This window comes from Barbus barbus (genome assembly GCF_936440315.1).
Source record: "Barbus barbus genome assembly, chromosome: 24".
Classification (NCBI taxonomy): Eukaryota; Metazoa; Chordata; class Actinopteri; order Cypriniformes; family Cyprinidae; genus Barbus; species Barbus barbus.
This window is the reverse complement of record NC_136752.1, coordinates 21,866,889-21,884,963: the sequence shown is the minus strand read 5'-3', so window position 1 is coordinate 21,884,963 and position 18,075 is coordinate 21,866,889. Positions and strand designations below refer to the sequence as shown.

Sequence of the window (18,075 nt, the reverse complement as noted above, 5' to 3'; positions counted from 1 at the left end):
AAATGTTGAAAGTGAATTTATAAGTTATAACAATTGTTGTTCCAACATGCAAGCTGATGAGCACAATAAGCAAATTTCTATTGATTTGGTAAGATAATAATCAACAGATAACATCATTTGCGGGTTTACAGTAAAATGAAAAACCAACACAGTAACAGAGAAACATTCCAGCCTGTGGAAATGAAATATTAAAACCCTGTTTACCATATTGCTAATGACCTTTGCAGTAAAACTCCACCTTAATGAGGTTTCAAAAATAATGTTAAAGAGAACATGATGACAATGGATCAGCATGTATTTTGTACAAGAGTTATGACTATATTAGCAATAAACTGAATGTCTTATATTGTTATATTCTGATATTATAGATTTAACTATTTCAGTCTACACTGAATGTTGTCATGTAATAAAGGTCCTGTACTAAATTTAACTTACTGTAACTACAAAGAAGAGATTACTATTTATGCCAAGACATCCGCTGAAGACAAAAATGCTGACATCCTGCAGGGTCGGAATCAATGCATTATATCAACTGACTAATGCAATGGCATTTTGAAGTTGAATGCACCATAACAATGATTTGTTACTTGTGACAGGCTTTATTGCAGTAGCAGAACCCTAAAAATAGTATAAGATGTATTGTGCCTCGCGTTTGTGAAATATGCAAATCTTTGGTATCTTTCAATCTGCCAGCTTTGTTTGCCTCCCTGATCACCACTTAGATTTGGAACACCTTAGACGTCCCATTTTACATCAATTCACATGGCAATGCAATTTCTGGTTGGTTAAATGCTTTCCTTGACCACAAGTAAAAAACATTTTCTTAGGTTTGATAATAAAGCAAAATGTTAATTATAGTAGAATAATCTATTCTTTCATTAAATAGCAATTTCTTCTGTAAAAGCTCTTTTGTAAGTCTTACTCGTTGACAAGCCTGTCAGAGCTGATTGAGAAGGAAAACGTATCTTATCTACCAAAATGAAACAAAGACATGATAGGTTTACCTTTGGTTTCATTATATTTTTCACTTCAGGTTCAATGTGCTAATCATTCTACATACTATATACTGTAAATAATTCATCAAGCTGATTAAAGCATGAGATACATGAAAAAGCATTAATTTCAAGTCACACTTAGACAGTGTGAGAGGTGGCTTTTACAGCCTTCGTTGGAAATTGAAGGGTCTTTTAGTGTATTGTCTGGTTGTTATTCTGGTTCCTGCGTGCTGTAAACTGCATTATGACAAGGACAACAGAAGGCAGGCAGTGAGGCATCCAGTGCATTTTCTACTTCCTGCAACTGGGGCATTGATTTGCAGGGGAAGTAACCCTCTCTGTCACAACAGCATGAAAGCATCAGAGAAAAGACGTGGGCATTATATTGAACTGCTAAAAAACAGGATAAACTGCTAAGGGAAATCCAACACCATAAGGATCAGCTACCAACAGACTGTGAGGATTTAAAGAAGTACCCTGGGTAATACAGTTGTCAGACTCAGGAGATCAGAATGGGGAATCTCTGAACCCAACAAGGTCAAACCATGCATTTGATGAGAGCACACCACAAAGCCACTCATTCAAGACCTTTGTAAACAACTGTCTGAGCTAGATTGCACAAAAATTTCATTTCTTTCATTCAAAAATATGTCTTCATTTACTCAATCATGGGTAAAAGCTTTTCAAAATGTGGTTCAATTTTTCAAAGGTTTTTTTTTTTTTTTTTTTTTTTTTTTGTTAAAAAAAATTACTCTGGACATCTTGCTAAATACTTTGCCTTCCAAGAAAAGATATTTCTGAACTATTCGAGAAACATTTAACATTTTATAAACCCAGCTTGCTACATTATTAACTGTTAGAACTTCCATTAATTGTCCAACTTCCACGTTTATAAAATTTGTGGAAAACATTTAACCACACTAGGACCTGTAAACAACTTATCTTCACCAACTGTTCACTTTCTTTTAACCTTAGGGGCTTTCTGCAGGTTGATAACATGCAAAAGATAACTATAAAATAATGTTAAAATGAGTTAAATGTTTAAAAATAAAATGAAGAAAACTACAATTCTTAAGACCATGAACTGAATCTTTGGGGGACATCTTTCAATGTAAAATTTCTTATGTAAGGACAGTATATAATCATTGCACATGCCCCAAAACTATCATGCTACGTCTGTTATAATAATGTAAAAGAAATTCTAATAGTCTGAATCAGTGCATCAGTGTCCATTCAATTTGATAAAAAAATACTACTAATAATAACATCACGCACATGTTGTCTATACGGTATATAGCTATATCTATATTGTTGTTTATCTGTGACTATGCAGTTATATTGATGTGAGCGTGAACGGTTTCAATTCGATACAATAAACTGAACACAGACTTGTTGAAAAGCGATGCCACTTTAGACTTCAAGCAGATGATTTAAACATTGTGGTTCTGGGAATGCAGGAATATAATACAAACTAATAAAAATAAAAAATATACAAAAATCCATCATATTTATCACTTAATTCTTGAATACACACACAGATCAATTTAAGAGATGTGTTTGCAAAGTGTGTGAAGTTGACGGCAGTAGGATACAACAGCAAAATTAGGCGGGTGTGAATTGCTGATGTTTAAATTGCACAATAACAAATTGCCCAGTGTCCTATCACTGGCCCATTGTGAGTTCCTGTCATTTCCTCATATCTCAATTGGAACTTCATTGGCTGCTCTCTGTTTCAGGGAGGCAGAGATGGAGTAGAACCTGGGAAAAACAAGACAGCTACGTTCAATAGTCTTCAGTCAATCAGTGGGTTTTTGTTACGTTCAGCCTAATTAAGTCATATACTAGGTTTTATGTCAACAATCTTCCAATAAGCATTCCAAAAATTAGGCAACACTACTTTACAGTGTCCAAGCTTGTTAACGCAGAACGACAACGAACATCTTGCTGCATACTAACAATTCTATAAGGACAGATGTTTTTGCGTTCAGAAAAGAGAATTCCCATTGTTTAAAGAGCTCTGCAAAACTAAATTTGTAAAATAAGTACTACTATATCGAAATATCAGCAATGTGTTGCTTGGGAAAAATATTTCATAAGAATACATGGTCATTTTTTCTGCAGCTACAGAAAATCTACCAGCAAAGGCTAACAGGGCCAAGCTAACCAGCTAAAACTTGATGCATGCATCTCGACACAGGTATCTGTTTTTAAGTGAGTTAAAGGCAGTGTCTTATAAAACTAATGGAACAAGACAGAGAGCGAGATGCGGCATAGCAGCAAAAAACATCCACCCACAGTAGTATATGCATTTGCATATTGCGCTTGCTTCATAATATAATGACCTAGTTCAGAGAATTTTTTTTATATAGAACCTTTATATAGATTTACAAACCCAAGTATATCATGTCAAGAAATTCAGCATTATATCAGGATGAGAGTGCAAACAGCTGATATAAATATTCCAGTAATCCACAAGTAATTCTGACGGCACCCATTCACTGCATAGGACCTATTGGTGAGCATGTGATGTAATGATAAATTTCTCGAAATCTGTTCAGATGAAGAAACAAATCTTGGATGGCCTGAGGATGACTACATTTTCAGCAAATTTGGGTGACAAGTTCCTCTAAGGATGTACATATATAAAAAATGTGATCAGAAGCCAGTTTATCCCTCATTCCTCTAGAATTTGTACTTTGCACATACCTTGAAGTCTTGCAGTGTTTCTTTTTCCTCCAAGCTTGAAAGCAGGAAGATTTTGCACAGTTCTTCTTACAGTCAATGACTTGATATATGATAGGATTGTACATGGCAGAGGACTTGGCCAGCAAAGTTGGCACAACAGAGACTGGGATGGGCACTGAATCGGGCTCTCCAAAAGCAGACACCACTGATACCACAGCATAAGGGATCCAAGCTATTAAAAACCCTGCGCAGATCAACATCGCCACCTGGAGGATGCAAATGGAACCGTGTAACTAATGGCATGGCATTTCCACATAGCATTTCTGCTTATTAAAACACAAACCTTAGTCAACTTCATCTCCAGGATGTGGTTGTTCTTATTCCGTGTGTCGAAATTAGAGACTTCTTTGGCTGAGGATTTGACCTTGAAGATGATCATGACATAGGAGAAGACGATAATGCCGGTGGGGAAGATGAGGCAGAAGAAGAGCATGCACATAACAAAGCTCTGGCCAGACACCGAGGCCTGGGCCAGCCACCAGTCCAGCGTGCAGGAGGTGCCAAACGGCTCAGGTGCGTAGTTGCCCCAACCCACCACTGGCATGGTGGCCCAGAAGGCAGCATAGATCCATGTAAAAACCACACAGAGAAAGGCATGACGCCGTTTGAACCATGTACCTGGATTGACAAAGTAAACTGATGTTAGTAAAGCTAAATAGACGCTAGCTAGAACAATCGATAGAATGACAAATAGCTAGAAATACAGAATGACAGAGAGACAAACAGAACAACAGATAGACAGAGATATAGAACAATAGATAGAAATAGACAGAACGACAGACTAACAGATTAGATCTAACAGACAGACTGACACATACAACAGTAAAGTACGACAGAGAGGCAGATAGAAATATATGATAGAAGGAACAACAGACAGAAATATCGAATGATAGATAGAATGACAGACAGAATTGCAGAACGGTAGAGAGAACAACAGAATAAAATAGATATAATGACAGACACAAACAGACAGATACAAAAATAGATATATCGAACGACAGACAGACAAATGGAAAAAGAATGACAGACAGAAAAAAATATAGATAGAATAACAGACAGATAAAACGCCTGTCTCACACACAACAATAGATACAATGACAGATAGATGGATAGAACAACTGATAAAACGACAGACAGGTAGAAATGCATAATGATAGATAGAATGACAGACAGACAGTTAGGCTAATTGTAATTACCATATTTTAAATGACAGATCTTCAAGTAGCGGTCTAAGCTGACAATGGTCATCGTAATGAGACTTCCACATCCGAAGAAAAAGCCGGCCCAGCCATAATAGCGACAACCCTGCCAGCCAAACAGCCAGCGATGGGCAAAACTAGACACTATGAAGAATGGCTTTCCAGTCACTGACAAAACATACAAAAAGAACTTGATGTTAAACAAGCCATACATTTTTTTTAGAAGCAATTATTACTGACAAAATAATACTTTGTTTTACAGTGAGATCTCAGAGGGCAATAAGAGCAAAGACTGAACTGCAAACTATTGTTTCTTCAAATGTTGTATTTTCTTTATCACTCCAAACAGCTCTTTTCCAATAGATTTCATATCTTTTTTTATCATTAATATCTTTGCTTACTGTCTGTATCTAAAACTACCTAAATTTACATTTGTTTGAAATATGATACAGATTTTCATTAATACTCTCTGTAAACATATAGAGTACAAATATGTGGACAAAAACGAGGAAGAGTAGCCACTCTTGAAGCACTAGAGTAGTCTGCCATGTGCATGACTCCTGGGAAACAAAAACCTCATCATTTTTAAATACAGTGATGCCATTCTGATAATAGGCGACAAGGTTAAAAGGCAGTCTTCTTCAATGGCAATTGGGAAGTAACTATTGATTTGAATCCGAGCGCTTAGAATGATAAATCATATCTGATTAAATTTCTTGTCACTCACACTCAAGCTATAGCTGACAAGCACAACTTTTTTCTGTGTAATTTACTTTCTTCTCTGTGATTTTGGGGTAGGACTGTCGACTGACCAATTCCAGGCAGAGAGAAACTTGTTTGGGAAACTTATTTGAAAAATAACACTCCGCACCTTTATTAACTTTATGAGTTACATGGTAGGTAGTTTGTTCTGTAAATGTAAGGATGATGGCGACTAAACAGATTATGCACTTTACAATAACAGTACATGAATAATCTTGCACTAACACCTAAATTAAATATGAATTAAATATGAACTAATGATGAGTTAAGGCATAAACTGCTGGTTTTATTATCAGGGATCACTGCTCCCCGTGGAAGCGACACTAAACATCCACTAGGTGGGAATAGAGTACAAGTATGAATACAATTTTTTGAATGAGAGGAAATCTTTGTTATGAACAAGGAACAAAGGCCAGCACATTGTAATCAGTGGTTCCTCTTTACTGGGGTACAAGCCCCTGTGAAATACCTCTGTGCCCAATTAAAATTTTACTGATAAATTAAAAAATTGAGATTATATTATAACAACTTGAAAATAATTTTCCCTGTCATTATTTCAGCAATCATGTCATGTGTGTTTTCTATTAGCTGTTTAGAGCCAGAACTAACAATGACAAATCTGTGAAGGAAACATGCTCTAATCAATAACCATAAGCACTTTATTATTTGTATTAAAACTAACATAGATTGGACTTTATATTGTTATATGAAGGCCACATTAAACTCTTGGAAACTTTACAACATGCAGCTTTCTAAATGTATGTTAGACATAGATATTACTGTTTTCATTCTTATTGTATAATATTAAAAGCTAATATAAAATGTGAATTGTTTAAAAATAAATTTAGATTTAAACAAAGAGTAATTAAAAATTATTTACAGTTGGTATTTACTGGTATGTGAAAAATCAATCACCACAGTAAACTGAAGGAAAAAAGGAGTCAGTCAAAGCATTAAATAGATCTTTTGCTCATTTAAGCCCACCGGCAACTGTACTTTCCGCAGTTTACAGTTGTCATTTTTCTTTTGCAAGAATTTTTCTAGATGTTATTTTATGTCTCAATGACATGCAAGCAAACAACCAAATAAAGGATATAAAGAAAGAAAAAAATAAATGCAAAACATGTTCACATAGGACACAATTAACATGACTATATGCATGAAACCATTAAGAAACATTTGGGGACAAATGGGTTTTAAAAATCTTTGTATGATTTACACAAGTGTGTCATTTCGATAACAGCAAATAAATCAGTAAGAAGGACAGTGACAAGTATCATAAAAGAGGCAGCACTGAATAACCTCGGCTGATTTACTGCCACGCTGTCTACTCAGAATATAATGCCCAAAGCCCAATACAAGCTGTACAAACTATACACTGAAAGCTGTGTGTATGTATCTTCAACACACACAAAGGGAGAAAATCCTATAAACAACAAAGAGATCCTTTCAGTTATGTAATACATTCGCTTGTATTCCCTTCATAATATAAATCCATTTTTGAAAAGCACAGCTGACAGATGAAAACAGTATTTCAGCAGCATGACATCAAGTCTTTCAGTCTCACCTGATATGCCAAAGTCGAACACAGCAAGATTCAGTGTCATGAACTCTGGTGGCTTTAAATTGGCCTTCCGTTTGATGGTCTTGTATATGACATAACCATTTCCAGTGGCTGACAAGAGACCTGTTAAAACATAAGACAAATTGTAATAAAGCATGTTTTCTCACAAAGATGTCACTGCAGACTAACAAAACAAATTCAAATTCTCTTTTTAAACAGATGCTATTTTTAAAACGCCAGAAAAAGTTAGTCTTGGACCTTGGAAAAGGCTTTTTTATTATTTCCATTATACTGACTATTTTGCATCAGTTTGAGACACAGGTGTTTAAGGTTTGTGTATTTGTTGAAATACAGTGACTGCATATTAAGACTCCTGTTGTACCAGTAATGTTTTGAGAACTAATAAGAGTCGAAGGTTACTGGTTATCCCGTTTCCCAGTGAAAGGGCAAAAAAAGGTCACTATAACAAAAGAGCAGTGTGATGATTAGTCATTTCTGGTTACAGCCACATACACTCAGATGAAACAATCTTCCCATTCATGTTATTCGACTTTTCTCTGTAGATGACCACATACAGGTATGTGCCTGCTAAAATGTATTTGTCCGAAAATTTCACAAAATTAAATAAAATAAAACATCTATTACTCAAAATCTTATGTTCAATCCATAATGTCCAAGGCCCCTTTATGAAAATCAAATATCCAATGCAGAGGTCACTGTGAGTGCCACATACAGTCATTTCACATCTTGTCCTTTTGTGTCAGCTGACTGATGCAACATTTCAGAGAAGATAGTTTATTTCATGTGACTATTCAATGAATTCTTTCAATTTCCTTTAGTCTGCTGTTCTCATATGATCATGAATCAATGTGCATGGATCACGCACATTAACATCACTAACAGATACATTGTTTCAACAGTTATTGCTCTTAAAGGGACAGTCCATCCATAAATGAAAATACTATCATGTTGTCCAAAAGTTACCTACCAAATAATCTGACCTGAACCCTGTTCATCACTGGCATTTGTTGATCTGTATGTGTTACTGAGAGTAAATGTCTACTGCAACACCTTCTGACTGATCCCGTGATTCAAACGGAGGAGAACAGACTGTGAAATACAACAAGGAAGAACTATTGATTCAGTCTTTCCCCTGAAACACACATCTTTCAGGTCAAAGGAGAATTACATGGAAATCTAAGCAAAGGAAAATGCCTTAATTTTAAAAAAGGGATGAAACGTCCTTCAAAGAATAGCTTTAATACCATGGTTACTGATGGGTGACTGGGCTAAATGATGTTGTGCTGAACAAAAAAAAGGATTTTCAAATTACATTTTTTAAAAGCGTACTGCATAAAAGACAGACATACATTGGCAAACATTATCAATTACATTTTCCAAAAGTGTATTTCGTAAAAGACATGCATTGGCAAAACATCTGAATTATTTCTAACAACTATGTAGATTGGACATAGCAATCATTCTCTTGGAGAGGTCATGTCAGATTTAGAAATGTTTATTCTGGTTTAGAGAGAAATTCATGAAAAGAAAACGAAAAAAAAGACCTGCAATACAAAGATTCCATAATGCATTTTTGAACATAGTGTTTAAAGAAAAACAGTCCAAGAGCGCACATCCAATAGGCAAAAAGTTCAATGTGGATGCTGCTTCACACAAGAATTTAAACCAAAAAATATAAGTAGGCACACCATAGCTCCAGAGATAGAAAAATCTTTATTTATGTTCTCACCGTAAGAACATAAATAAATATTTATTTATTTAAATATTTTAAGTGGTGAGAACATAAATATATTTCTATCCTTGGAGATATGATGTGCCTACTTTGATTTTTTGGTTCATATTTTAACATAGTGTAAATAGAATCTATAACTATTTGCACTTCAATGTAAATAGCATATCGTTAAAAAATACTGCTATTTTCACTTAGTGTAAATAGAATCCATTGCTATTTGTACTTAGTGTAAATAGTATCTATCGCTAAGAAAATATGCAGTTTGCACTTAATAGCATCTATCACTATTTGCACTAAGTGTAAATAGCATCTATTGCTAAGAAAATATGCTATTTGTACAGTGTAAATATAATCTAATTGCTATTTACCCTTAGTGTAAGCCAATATCAATACACCCCTACAATAATGTGTTTTATTAACTAACAAGTTTTTTTTTTCTGGCAAACAATACCTGTACCTACAGAGATACTGATATACAAAAATAAACCCACTCATAAAAACATTCAGTGAATTAAAAAAATTTAACCAACCAGAATCTCTTCTATATGTTTCATGTAAAATGCACTAGATGACACTTCTCAAAACTCCACTATATGACAGAGGATGACATCTCAATGACAGCGTGAGAGGATTGAACAAGTCTCAATTATGACAGCATGGATGATGACTGTCAGTTTTTAACAAATTTAAGTAAAAGTTACAAGTCAAGTTTTGGTTCTAAGGATTCAGAATGTGTTTAGCTTCTGCACCTTTTAACCTTTCTTTAATATTTAATTTAAATTGATAACTTTTTCGATTCAGAAGGAATTAAATACATGTTGGTTAATGCAGGCATTCATAGTGTCAGTACAGTCACTGAAAAATCTCTGTAATGTGCTTATATAATGTATATGTACACATGCTACTATTGTTAGTCAATACAAATATCTTAAATCAAATCCCTATAAACCTTAAAGCATAAAAATTAAACTCTTTATTCTTTCTGTGCCTGGGGCTCAGGGTCAATTTTGCCAAGAGTGCACTGTCTCCCAGCCAACGGGTGTCGTTCCTGGGAACAGTCCTGGACTGTTGGTGGCCTCATGGCCGCAGCATCACCGGTGCTACAGTTGGGCATGCTCCGCATGCGGCCCCTTCAGCGCTGGTTGAAACCACGGGTTCCGCCCCACGCATGGCGACACGGTCGCCTGCATATCAGGGTGAACCAGGCCTGTGTGACAGCCCTGGCCTCCTGGAAGAACCCACGATGGTTGGAGAGGGGTGTGGCCATAGGGATGGTCTGCAGCAGGAAAGTTGTCACGACAGACGCCTCCAACATGGGTTTGGAGGCGCTGTGCTAAGGCAAACCGACCTTTGGCCTTTGGTCGAAGGCGGAGCTAGGCCTCCACATCAACTGCTTAGAGATGCTAGCAGTGTCGAGCCTGCCATTTTTTCCTGCCAGAGCTAATGGGATGACATGTGCTGATCCGCTCAGACAACATGTCCGTGGTGTCCTATATAAATCACCAGGGAGGTCTCTCCTCGAAGCGCCTCTTCATTTTAGTAGAGCGCCTTCTGGAGTGGGCTCCGCTCAACTTGCGCTCGCTGAGAGCAGCACACTTGCCGGGCAGATTGAACCAAGGAGCGGATATGTTATCTCAGAGCAACGTCCGGCCTCCCAGAGCGAGTGCTAAACACCATTTCTGAAGCTAGAGCCCCGTCTACAAGACGCCTCTATGCCCTTAAATGGTCGGTTTTCACCGAATGGTGCCTAAACCGCGGTGAAAACCCCTCTACCTCTGAGTCAGTGGTGATTCTGTCCTTCCTGCAGGAACTGCTGGATAAAGGACGTTCTCCCTCTACACTCAAGGTGTTCGTATCAGCTATAGCGGCCTTTCACGTCCCTATAGCGGGCCAATCAGTGGGCAGAGACAATGCAATTGTCCGCTTTCTAAGGGGAGCCAGGAGGCTGAATCCACCTCGACCCCTTACCGTCCCTATATGGGACCTACCCACTGTACACTGTCCTTTTGAGCCGCTACAGTCTACGAACCTTCGGTCACTGTCACTGAAGACTGCTCTGCTATTAGCACTGGCATCGGTCAAGCGAGGAGGAGACCTACAGGCGCTCTCTGTGAGCCCTGCCTGCCTGGAATTTGGGCCCAACGACTCCAAGGTCGTCCTGAAATCAAGGCATGGATACGTACCTAAGGTACTTTCGACTCCATTCAGAGCTCAGGTCATCACACTCTCCGCGCTTCCTCCCTCTGAGGAGGACTGGGAGTTATTCTTGTTATGCCCTGTCACAGCTTTGAGGATCTACTTCGAGCGTTGCGCCCCCTGCAGGCGTACGGAACAGCTCTTTGTTAGCTTCGGTAACCACGCCAAAGGGCATCTGGTCATGAAGCAGAGACTCTCTAAGTGGATAATGGATGCTGTTATGCTGGCGTACTCTTCCTTGGGCCTTCAATGCCCCATTGGAGTACAAGCCCATTCGACTAGAGGCATCGCCTCGTCATGGGCCTGGTCTAGCGGTGTGTCCATTACAGACATTTGTGCGGCGGCCGGCTGGGCCTCGCCGTCCACATTTGCAAGGTTTTATAAACTGGACGTACCGGCCTGGGTCCTCTCTGCTTAGATGAGCATGAATTGCGTTGTGGGAACAACCCTGATGGAGAATTCTTGACTGCAAAGCACTCAAGCTCTCTGGTGGGTTCCTTACATACTTCAGTCCTGGAAGTACTGAGTATGCAAGGACTACATGGAACGATCGCCCAGGCCGAGCGTGACCTCTATGAGTTCAGCTCGCTTTAGCCCGGAGTATACTATTGTGCTTCCCTATGAGCATTGAATGCTTATGGAGGTATATTAGACACAGTCGTTCCTCTACCTCAGCACGGCGTGATTGAATTGTGTTCCCATAACGTCTTTAACAAGACGCAGTACTCGGTTACTATCGTAACCTCGGTTCCCTGAGATACGGAACGAGTACTGCGTACTTTGCCATGCCAGGTAGCTGCACGACTCAGTCGTCGCTTCAGTCGAAGTAACCTGAGGATCCTATGGTGAAACGGCCGCTTATATAGCCGGATAGCCCTGCCCATTCTGGCGGGATCTGGCGGGCTTCGTCGCCATAGGCTCGTGCAGCTCCGCTGCCGAACCATTGGTTAATTTTTAACACACTGCACGAACCAATAGTCGTGCAGTTTCACTGCGTGATTGAATAAGGCTTCAGTTCAAGAGAAAAAAGGCTTTTTCCCATAGCGTCTTTAACAAGACGCAGTACTTGTTCCGTATCTCAGGGAACTGAGGTTACGACAGTAACCGAGTATGTTTGCCTAGTCAAAATTCCAATTCAAGATATCTACAACTGTAATTTGACTAGTCATAAATTAATTGTAGATATTTACAAATGTATTTGGGATATCTTTAACATTTTTGAATTAAAGATATCTCTAATTGTATTACCACTAGTCAAATTGTAATTTGAGATATCTCTAATTAGAATTGTGACTAGGCAAATCATATTTAAAGATATCTCTAATTGAATTACCACTAGTCAAATTGTAATTTGAGATATCTCTAATTAGAATTGTGACTAGGCAAATCATATTTAAAGATAGCTTGAATTGGAATTATGACTAGTCAAAACTCATTTGATGTTATCTGAAAATATTTTTCAATGGAAGTCAATGGAAGATTATGACTAGTCGTAATAGCATTGTAGATATCTGGAATGTGTAGTATGACTGGTCGTAATCACATTGTAGATATCTTAATTCCAATTACGACAAGTCATAATTGCAATATAGATATCTGGAATTACAATTGTGACTGTCCGAAATTATATTTATGGATAGTCAAAACAAAGTTTTAAATGTTAAAACGGCTTGCCATAGGTACTTGCTCTGCCGCAGCAGCAGCACAGCAGACCAAGACCAAATACATGTACATCACCATGCCAATCCCTCCAAGAGTTGTCATGACAGAACCTTGTTTCATTCAACATTTAGGCTGTATGCAATTAAAAAGATGCCTATATATCTTAATGTATATCCCTATTTCAGCATATTGCTCACTTGTACACATTTCAGTTTGGCAAGATGACGTTTAGGAAAATCCCAAATAGTGATATCCGTACAAGTTTAAAATTAATACATTAACTAATGTAAGTAACAATAAATTACAGAAATGTTATCCTCCGCTGAATTAAGCCTCGTCAGATCGCGCTGTTCTTCTGAGGTACATCCTGGCTTATTCCTCATAGCAGGTCTTCTAAAAATTAGATGAATCTTGATTTTTTTTAATCTATTTTTTGTGTCTAGGTGACAAGGGTGTTTGCGTGCAGGTATGACTGCAGATGAGCTCAGAGACGAGAAAGACTGTTCCTTGCTTTTGTTTCATATGAATTACATAATCAGAGAATATTCGTTTTCATTTGAATTCATTTAAAAGTAGACACAAAGCTATATAGAGACATATTTTTTTGTCTCTATGTATCAATTCATTTTTGTTCATCACGGAGACCGAGACGGCAGAAAGCGTATCCTGTTTGTGTCGTTTATTTTACAAAAACACAATATTTTGTTGTTATTGTCAGTGTACACAAATAAAATTAATCCCTTTTTAGATTCGATTGATTTTAGTCCTATCTGTATCTGAGTATTTTAGGTTCTTTTCTGTTATCAGTAAAAACTGCACATGAACGCGCCAGCACGCAGAGCTTTAAGAGGCTGCATTCAATTTTACATTTAGATGATAAATTTAGATTTCAAGTTCAGTATTCATTTTAGAACTGTTGAAATTATTTACAGTATGCTTTGTAATTCAAGTAGTCTACTTTATAAGTAACTGTAATTAAATTTCCTAAAAATGAACAGTAATCCCTTACTTTACTTTTTCAGTGGATAAGTAATTTAATTACAGTAACGCGTTACACCCAACACTGCTGCACACATATTTTTTAAAAGCACATTAAATCCATATTCATTTATGTTACAGTTCTTAGGTGGGCTTTATTCATACTGAATCATCAGGGTTTGAACCCATTGTTTTAAAGATTATATCAATGTGTCTACTCCCAAGACTGTTAATTAGCATGTAGGCCCTACCAACCAACATGACGTTAAATGGTTCTTATGCAAGCCAAGGCTGTTATATGTTCAGGCAAGATTAAGTAATACAATAAATCTGATTGCAAAACCCGATTCTCTGACATCACTGAGAGTCAGTAAAATATCTGATGCTTTTATCATGTCATTGGTGGTAACTAAAATATAATGAAAATTTCAGTATGTTAAATTCACCACAATTACTTACTTGAGGATATTTTCCAAGACAAACTTCTTAAAATCAACAATAAATAAGTACAATCATACCCTCTAAAACGCCAGACATTCTGCTGTAACCTAAATGAACTATTTGAAATCAAATTATTATTAAATTATTATTTCTGATCTTATCGAAGACCATTCACATGCTGCTTATAAAGAACTCTTTCACATGAACAACCACCTTGTACACTTACCGATGATAAGGATGTAGAATGCCGCCACTATGTCTGCCTCCTTGGACAGCTTGGAAGCAAAGGGATCTCCTCGAAGAAGGTAATGTGGGACAAAGCCCGAAGGGATGGTCTCATTCTCCATTAGGGCCTTATTGAGGAGTGTGATTACTTTCCTGCGGAATAAATAGGAAAAAATGAAAAACAAAAAATGAAAACAGAATAAAATTTGAACTTATTTTGAGACATAAGCTCGAGGGGAGCCATATCCAACAGCTTTACAATTCAAAAACCTTCTGCCAATCTTTTGAGGCTCCAGATTAAGCCCCACAAACCCCCTCATCTCTTATCGGCTACTGTACATGAAATCAATACATACAGAGTCCTTGAGTGCATGCATGCCCATGAAAAATGTTCATATGTAAGCAGCATGAGGATACAAAATAAACATATATCACTGCCCCTCACAAAACGAATGCATTTGAGACAGTGGTGAAAAATAGCATGGGAATAAGACATGAGTTAGACCTGCCAGCTACATCATTTCTGAGCAGTTCCTCTCAGCATTAGAGCAATTTCCAAGGTTTAATGATAGGTCTACTAACGATGTGCAATTTAGCTCTATATCAGACAAATCTTGCTATCATAGATAAATTCTACATATATATTACTGGCAATATTGTAACTGATGCTTGTCCAAATGATTACCATTAGCGACTTTGCAAAATCTTCTCTTTCCATTTGGTCAGTCCTTTCAAGACATTAATTACTCATAGTTCTGGAATAAATACGATGTGATTTTGTGTGTGATTTTTGCACCTACATCTATCTGTCCTATTTATACCTTTCCAATGTCAATCACATAAGGTTGCTAATTACTGTAACCGCAGGGATTTTCTTAGCATGCATTCATTCATTTGACACTTCCATTGGTAATTATAAAACATCATGTCGTTGCTTCAAATTAAATGATCAAAATGAATTAAATCACAGATCAGAAAAGTAAACTGTAGACATCCGGGTCCTCAAGGTCTTCCTCAAGCAAGACCAGATAAAACCACTTATCTTGATGGACTTATCTATAAAAATGATATGTAGATACAGGCATGTTATTTGATTTGGTATCTTGAGGTTTGCAGGAAACTTAGTGTCTACTGTTAATTAGCAAATTTATTTATTCATTTAATAATTTAGACTACTATGCAGTCCTTGAGGATTGTTGAATTTATGAACATATTTATTTAACATTTAAAAAAAATTGGGAATAAAGCAATTTAGTCAATTTTAGTCTGAAGACAAAAGAGCATGTAGAAAAACTGCTACATCAGGATTTTTATACAATGTGTAAGTGTAGAGATGGCAGTGTCTTCTCCTTCCCGCCGCCAGGCATGTTCAGCAGAACGGATTACTAGTGCAACAGACATACTTCAATTGCTTCCCATTACTGTAAAGTTACATGATACTGTAGCCATGCCACATTTTTGTTTTGTAAGTCCATTATTTGCTTGCACTATATAGACAGTTTTTTCCAAAAAGGTGAGGTCATGTCAAACGGATCATATTACTTGTCAGAGTAATAAATATAAAATGATAAAATGGACACAGTATTGAGGGTCCTATCAGCACTGTGAGTCACTTTAAAGCTTCTAGTGGATTTATGGAGAAAGAAAAAAAAAACAGTAGAAAAAAAACAGCTTAACTTAATGAGCATTCTCTACACTCTCTGGTGACACACAGCTTTTGCAATCATCTCCCAGGAGATCAGAGGTGATGCTGCATCCGTGTTTCAGTTAAAGCTAACTCGTGATAGGAAATGTGTGAGGTTACTAAACAGTGAATCCCCTCCCCCAAATATGTTTTCTAAATAATGAAATCTCATATAATAGGCTCAAGTTCTAAGAAATGACCACTTGATGCATGCAATAATCATTTCAAATCTGTCACATGACAAGTCAGTTTTTGAGTTCCTTTCATAAAAAAAGAGTCTACTGTGCAATGACCTCTAAACTAACAAGAGAAATGTGACTTGCTATAAAAGCACAGAAGAATAACTGCTCTTTTGTTGGAGGAATCTGAGTGGGTTGCTATAAAAGTGCATATCTGTCTGATGTAAAGGCTTTGATGGATGTGTAAACAGGGGATGTTCATTTATTAAATTCTGTTAAAACAAACAAAGTATCACAAGTTATTAAAAACCTAGTCGATTTCTGTTTTGTATTAAACATGATTATTAATATCATATCTGCTGAACTTTGTGAAACATCAGAAGAAGATGCTAAACCCTGTACTTACTTCTGGTATGTGTATTGACTTTAAACAACTTATTTTCATATGGCAATGTTATTCTCCTAAAAATTTGGCAATAACAAACGCAGACTATAGCCTGTATCTGTCAGCTGTAATGATGATGTACTGAATCTTGAAACAGAGTATCATTCATTTGAAAATGCAAAGAACAAAAAACAATATTGTGCAGGACAGTAGCCTATTAATTTTAATATAATAAATCATACAGTCATTAAAGTTTAAACAACAATGCTATCAAGGCTTCATTTGAAACCTTTATTCATTTTAAGCATTCTTCTCAAAGATAGGCTATATGATCATAAACAAACAAAAACACAAATACAAAGTGCACGTAACAACAATAACCACTCACAATGATGCCCCAGATGTTTCCCGAAAAACAAACGCTTACCTTGCAGTGACTCTTCAACCATGCTGATGGTTTTAGCACTTTTCTCTCGACTGGAAATGATCCTAAAACTGAGTTGGTAACTTCTCCATAATCCACGTTTGTAGATCACACGGACTGCGCCTTCTGTTATTGAACGCTTCAGAGGGGCTGTCGGTCTGACTACTTCTCTTTCTGATATCGAGGAGGATGAGCAGGAGGAGGATGATAGGAGGTGATAGACGGTCCTTCAGAGCTAAACTAGGAAAGGCAAGGAGCGGTAATTCACAAGAAAGTAGAGCTCAGTTTATTACCATAAAGTGCTGCTGGTCAAAGTAAGCGGCGATCCACTCAGTTCTCAGTTCAATCCACTATTGGCAGTTCACATGTAGCATTGACAGTTCAATTCTGTAAAGCCCCGCCCCCCATGTGATAGACCTGTCAATCATGCAATGCATGTTTACACAACTATGTAATTCATATATTATATAACACTTTTCAGTGTCCTAATTATGCATAATTGCACAATGTGTAAGCAATTGCAGCAAAAATAAAACTATTACATATTAAGTAGATTTGAAAAATAATGGGAAAAAAAACATTTGTAGTAACACAAAACAAAAATGTACATTGGATTTAAAGTAAAAAATATTATATTTTTTCAGTCAAATCAGTTAAATGCTAGCTATAAACAGCACAAACACAAATAATAATACAAAAATTCATAAAAAAACAGCAGCCATATGTCAGCACAAAATAGAAAGGGTTGTTTGCTTACAGGAAATATCTCTGAATATCTCTAAATTCTTGTAATGCTAAAACCTCAAACTAAACACAAGCTCGACTCTTCATAATGGTAATCTCCAAAACTTAAACGGTGGAAACTCAACACAACCAAATATGT

At 36.9% G+C, this 18,075-nt stretch overlaps 1 protein-coding gene across 2 annotated transcripts; it reads right to left on the bottom strand.

The window, feature by feature from the left end:
• Positions 1-1,732: 1,732 nt before the first annotated feature.
• Positions 1,733-17,547, bottom strand: opn5 (opsin 5). Of its 2 annotated transcripts, XM_079375475.1 has the most exons (8): positions 17,196-17,544; positions 14,522-14,673; positions 8,254-8,375; positions 7,269-7,388; positions 4,937-5,107; positions 4,024-4,358; positions 3,702-3,946; positions 1,733-2,753 (listed from the first exon to the last, which is right to left on the bottom strand). In XM_079375475.1, exons 3-8 carry the CDS (start codon positions 8,288-8,290, stop codon positions 2,690-2,692), a joined length of 972 nt encoding a protein of 323 aa, XP_079231601.1. In that variant the 5' UTR covers positions 8,291-8,375; positions 14,522-14,673; positions 17,196-17,544; the 3' UTR covers positions 1,733-2,689. The 2 variants fall into 2 exon arrangements, with proteins under 2 accessions (XP_079231601.1, XP_079231600.1); XM_079375474.1 differs by lacking the exon at positions 8,254-8,375 and having other exon boundaries at positions 17,196-17,547.
• Positions 17,548-18,075: the final 528 nt, after the last annotated feature.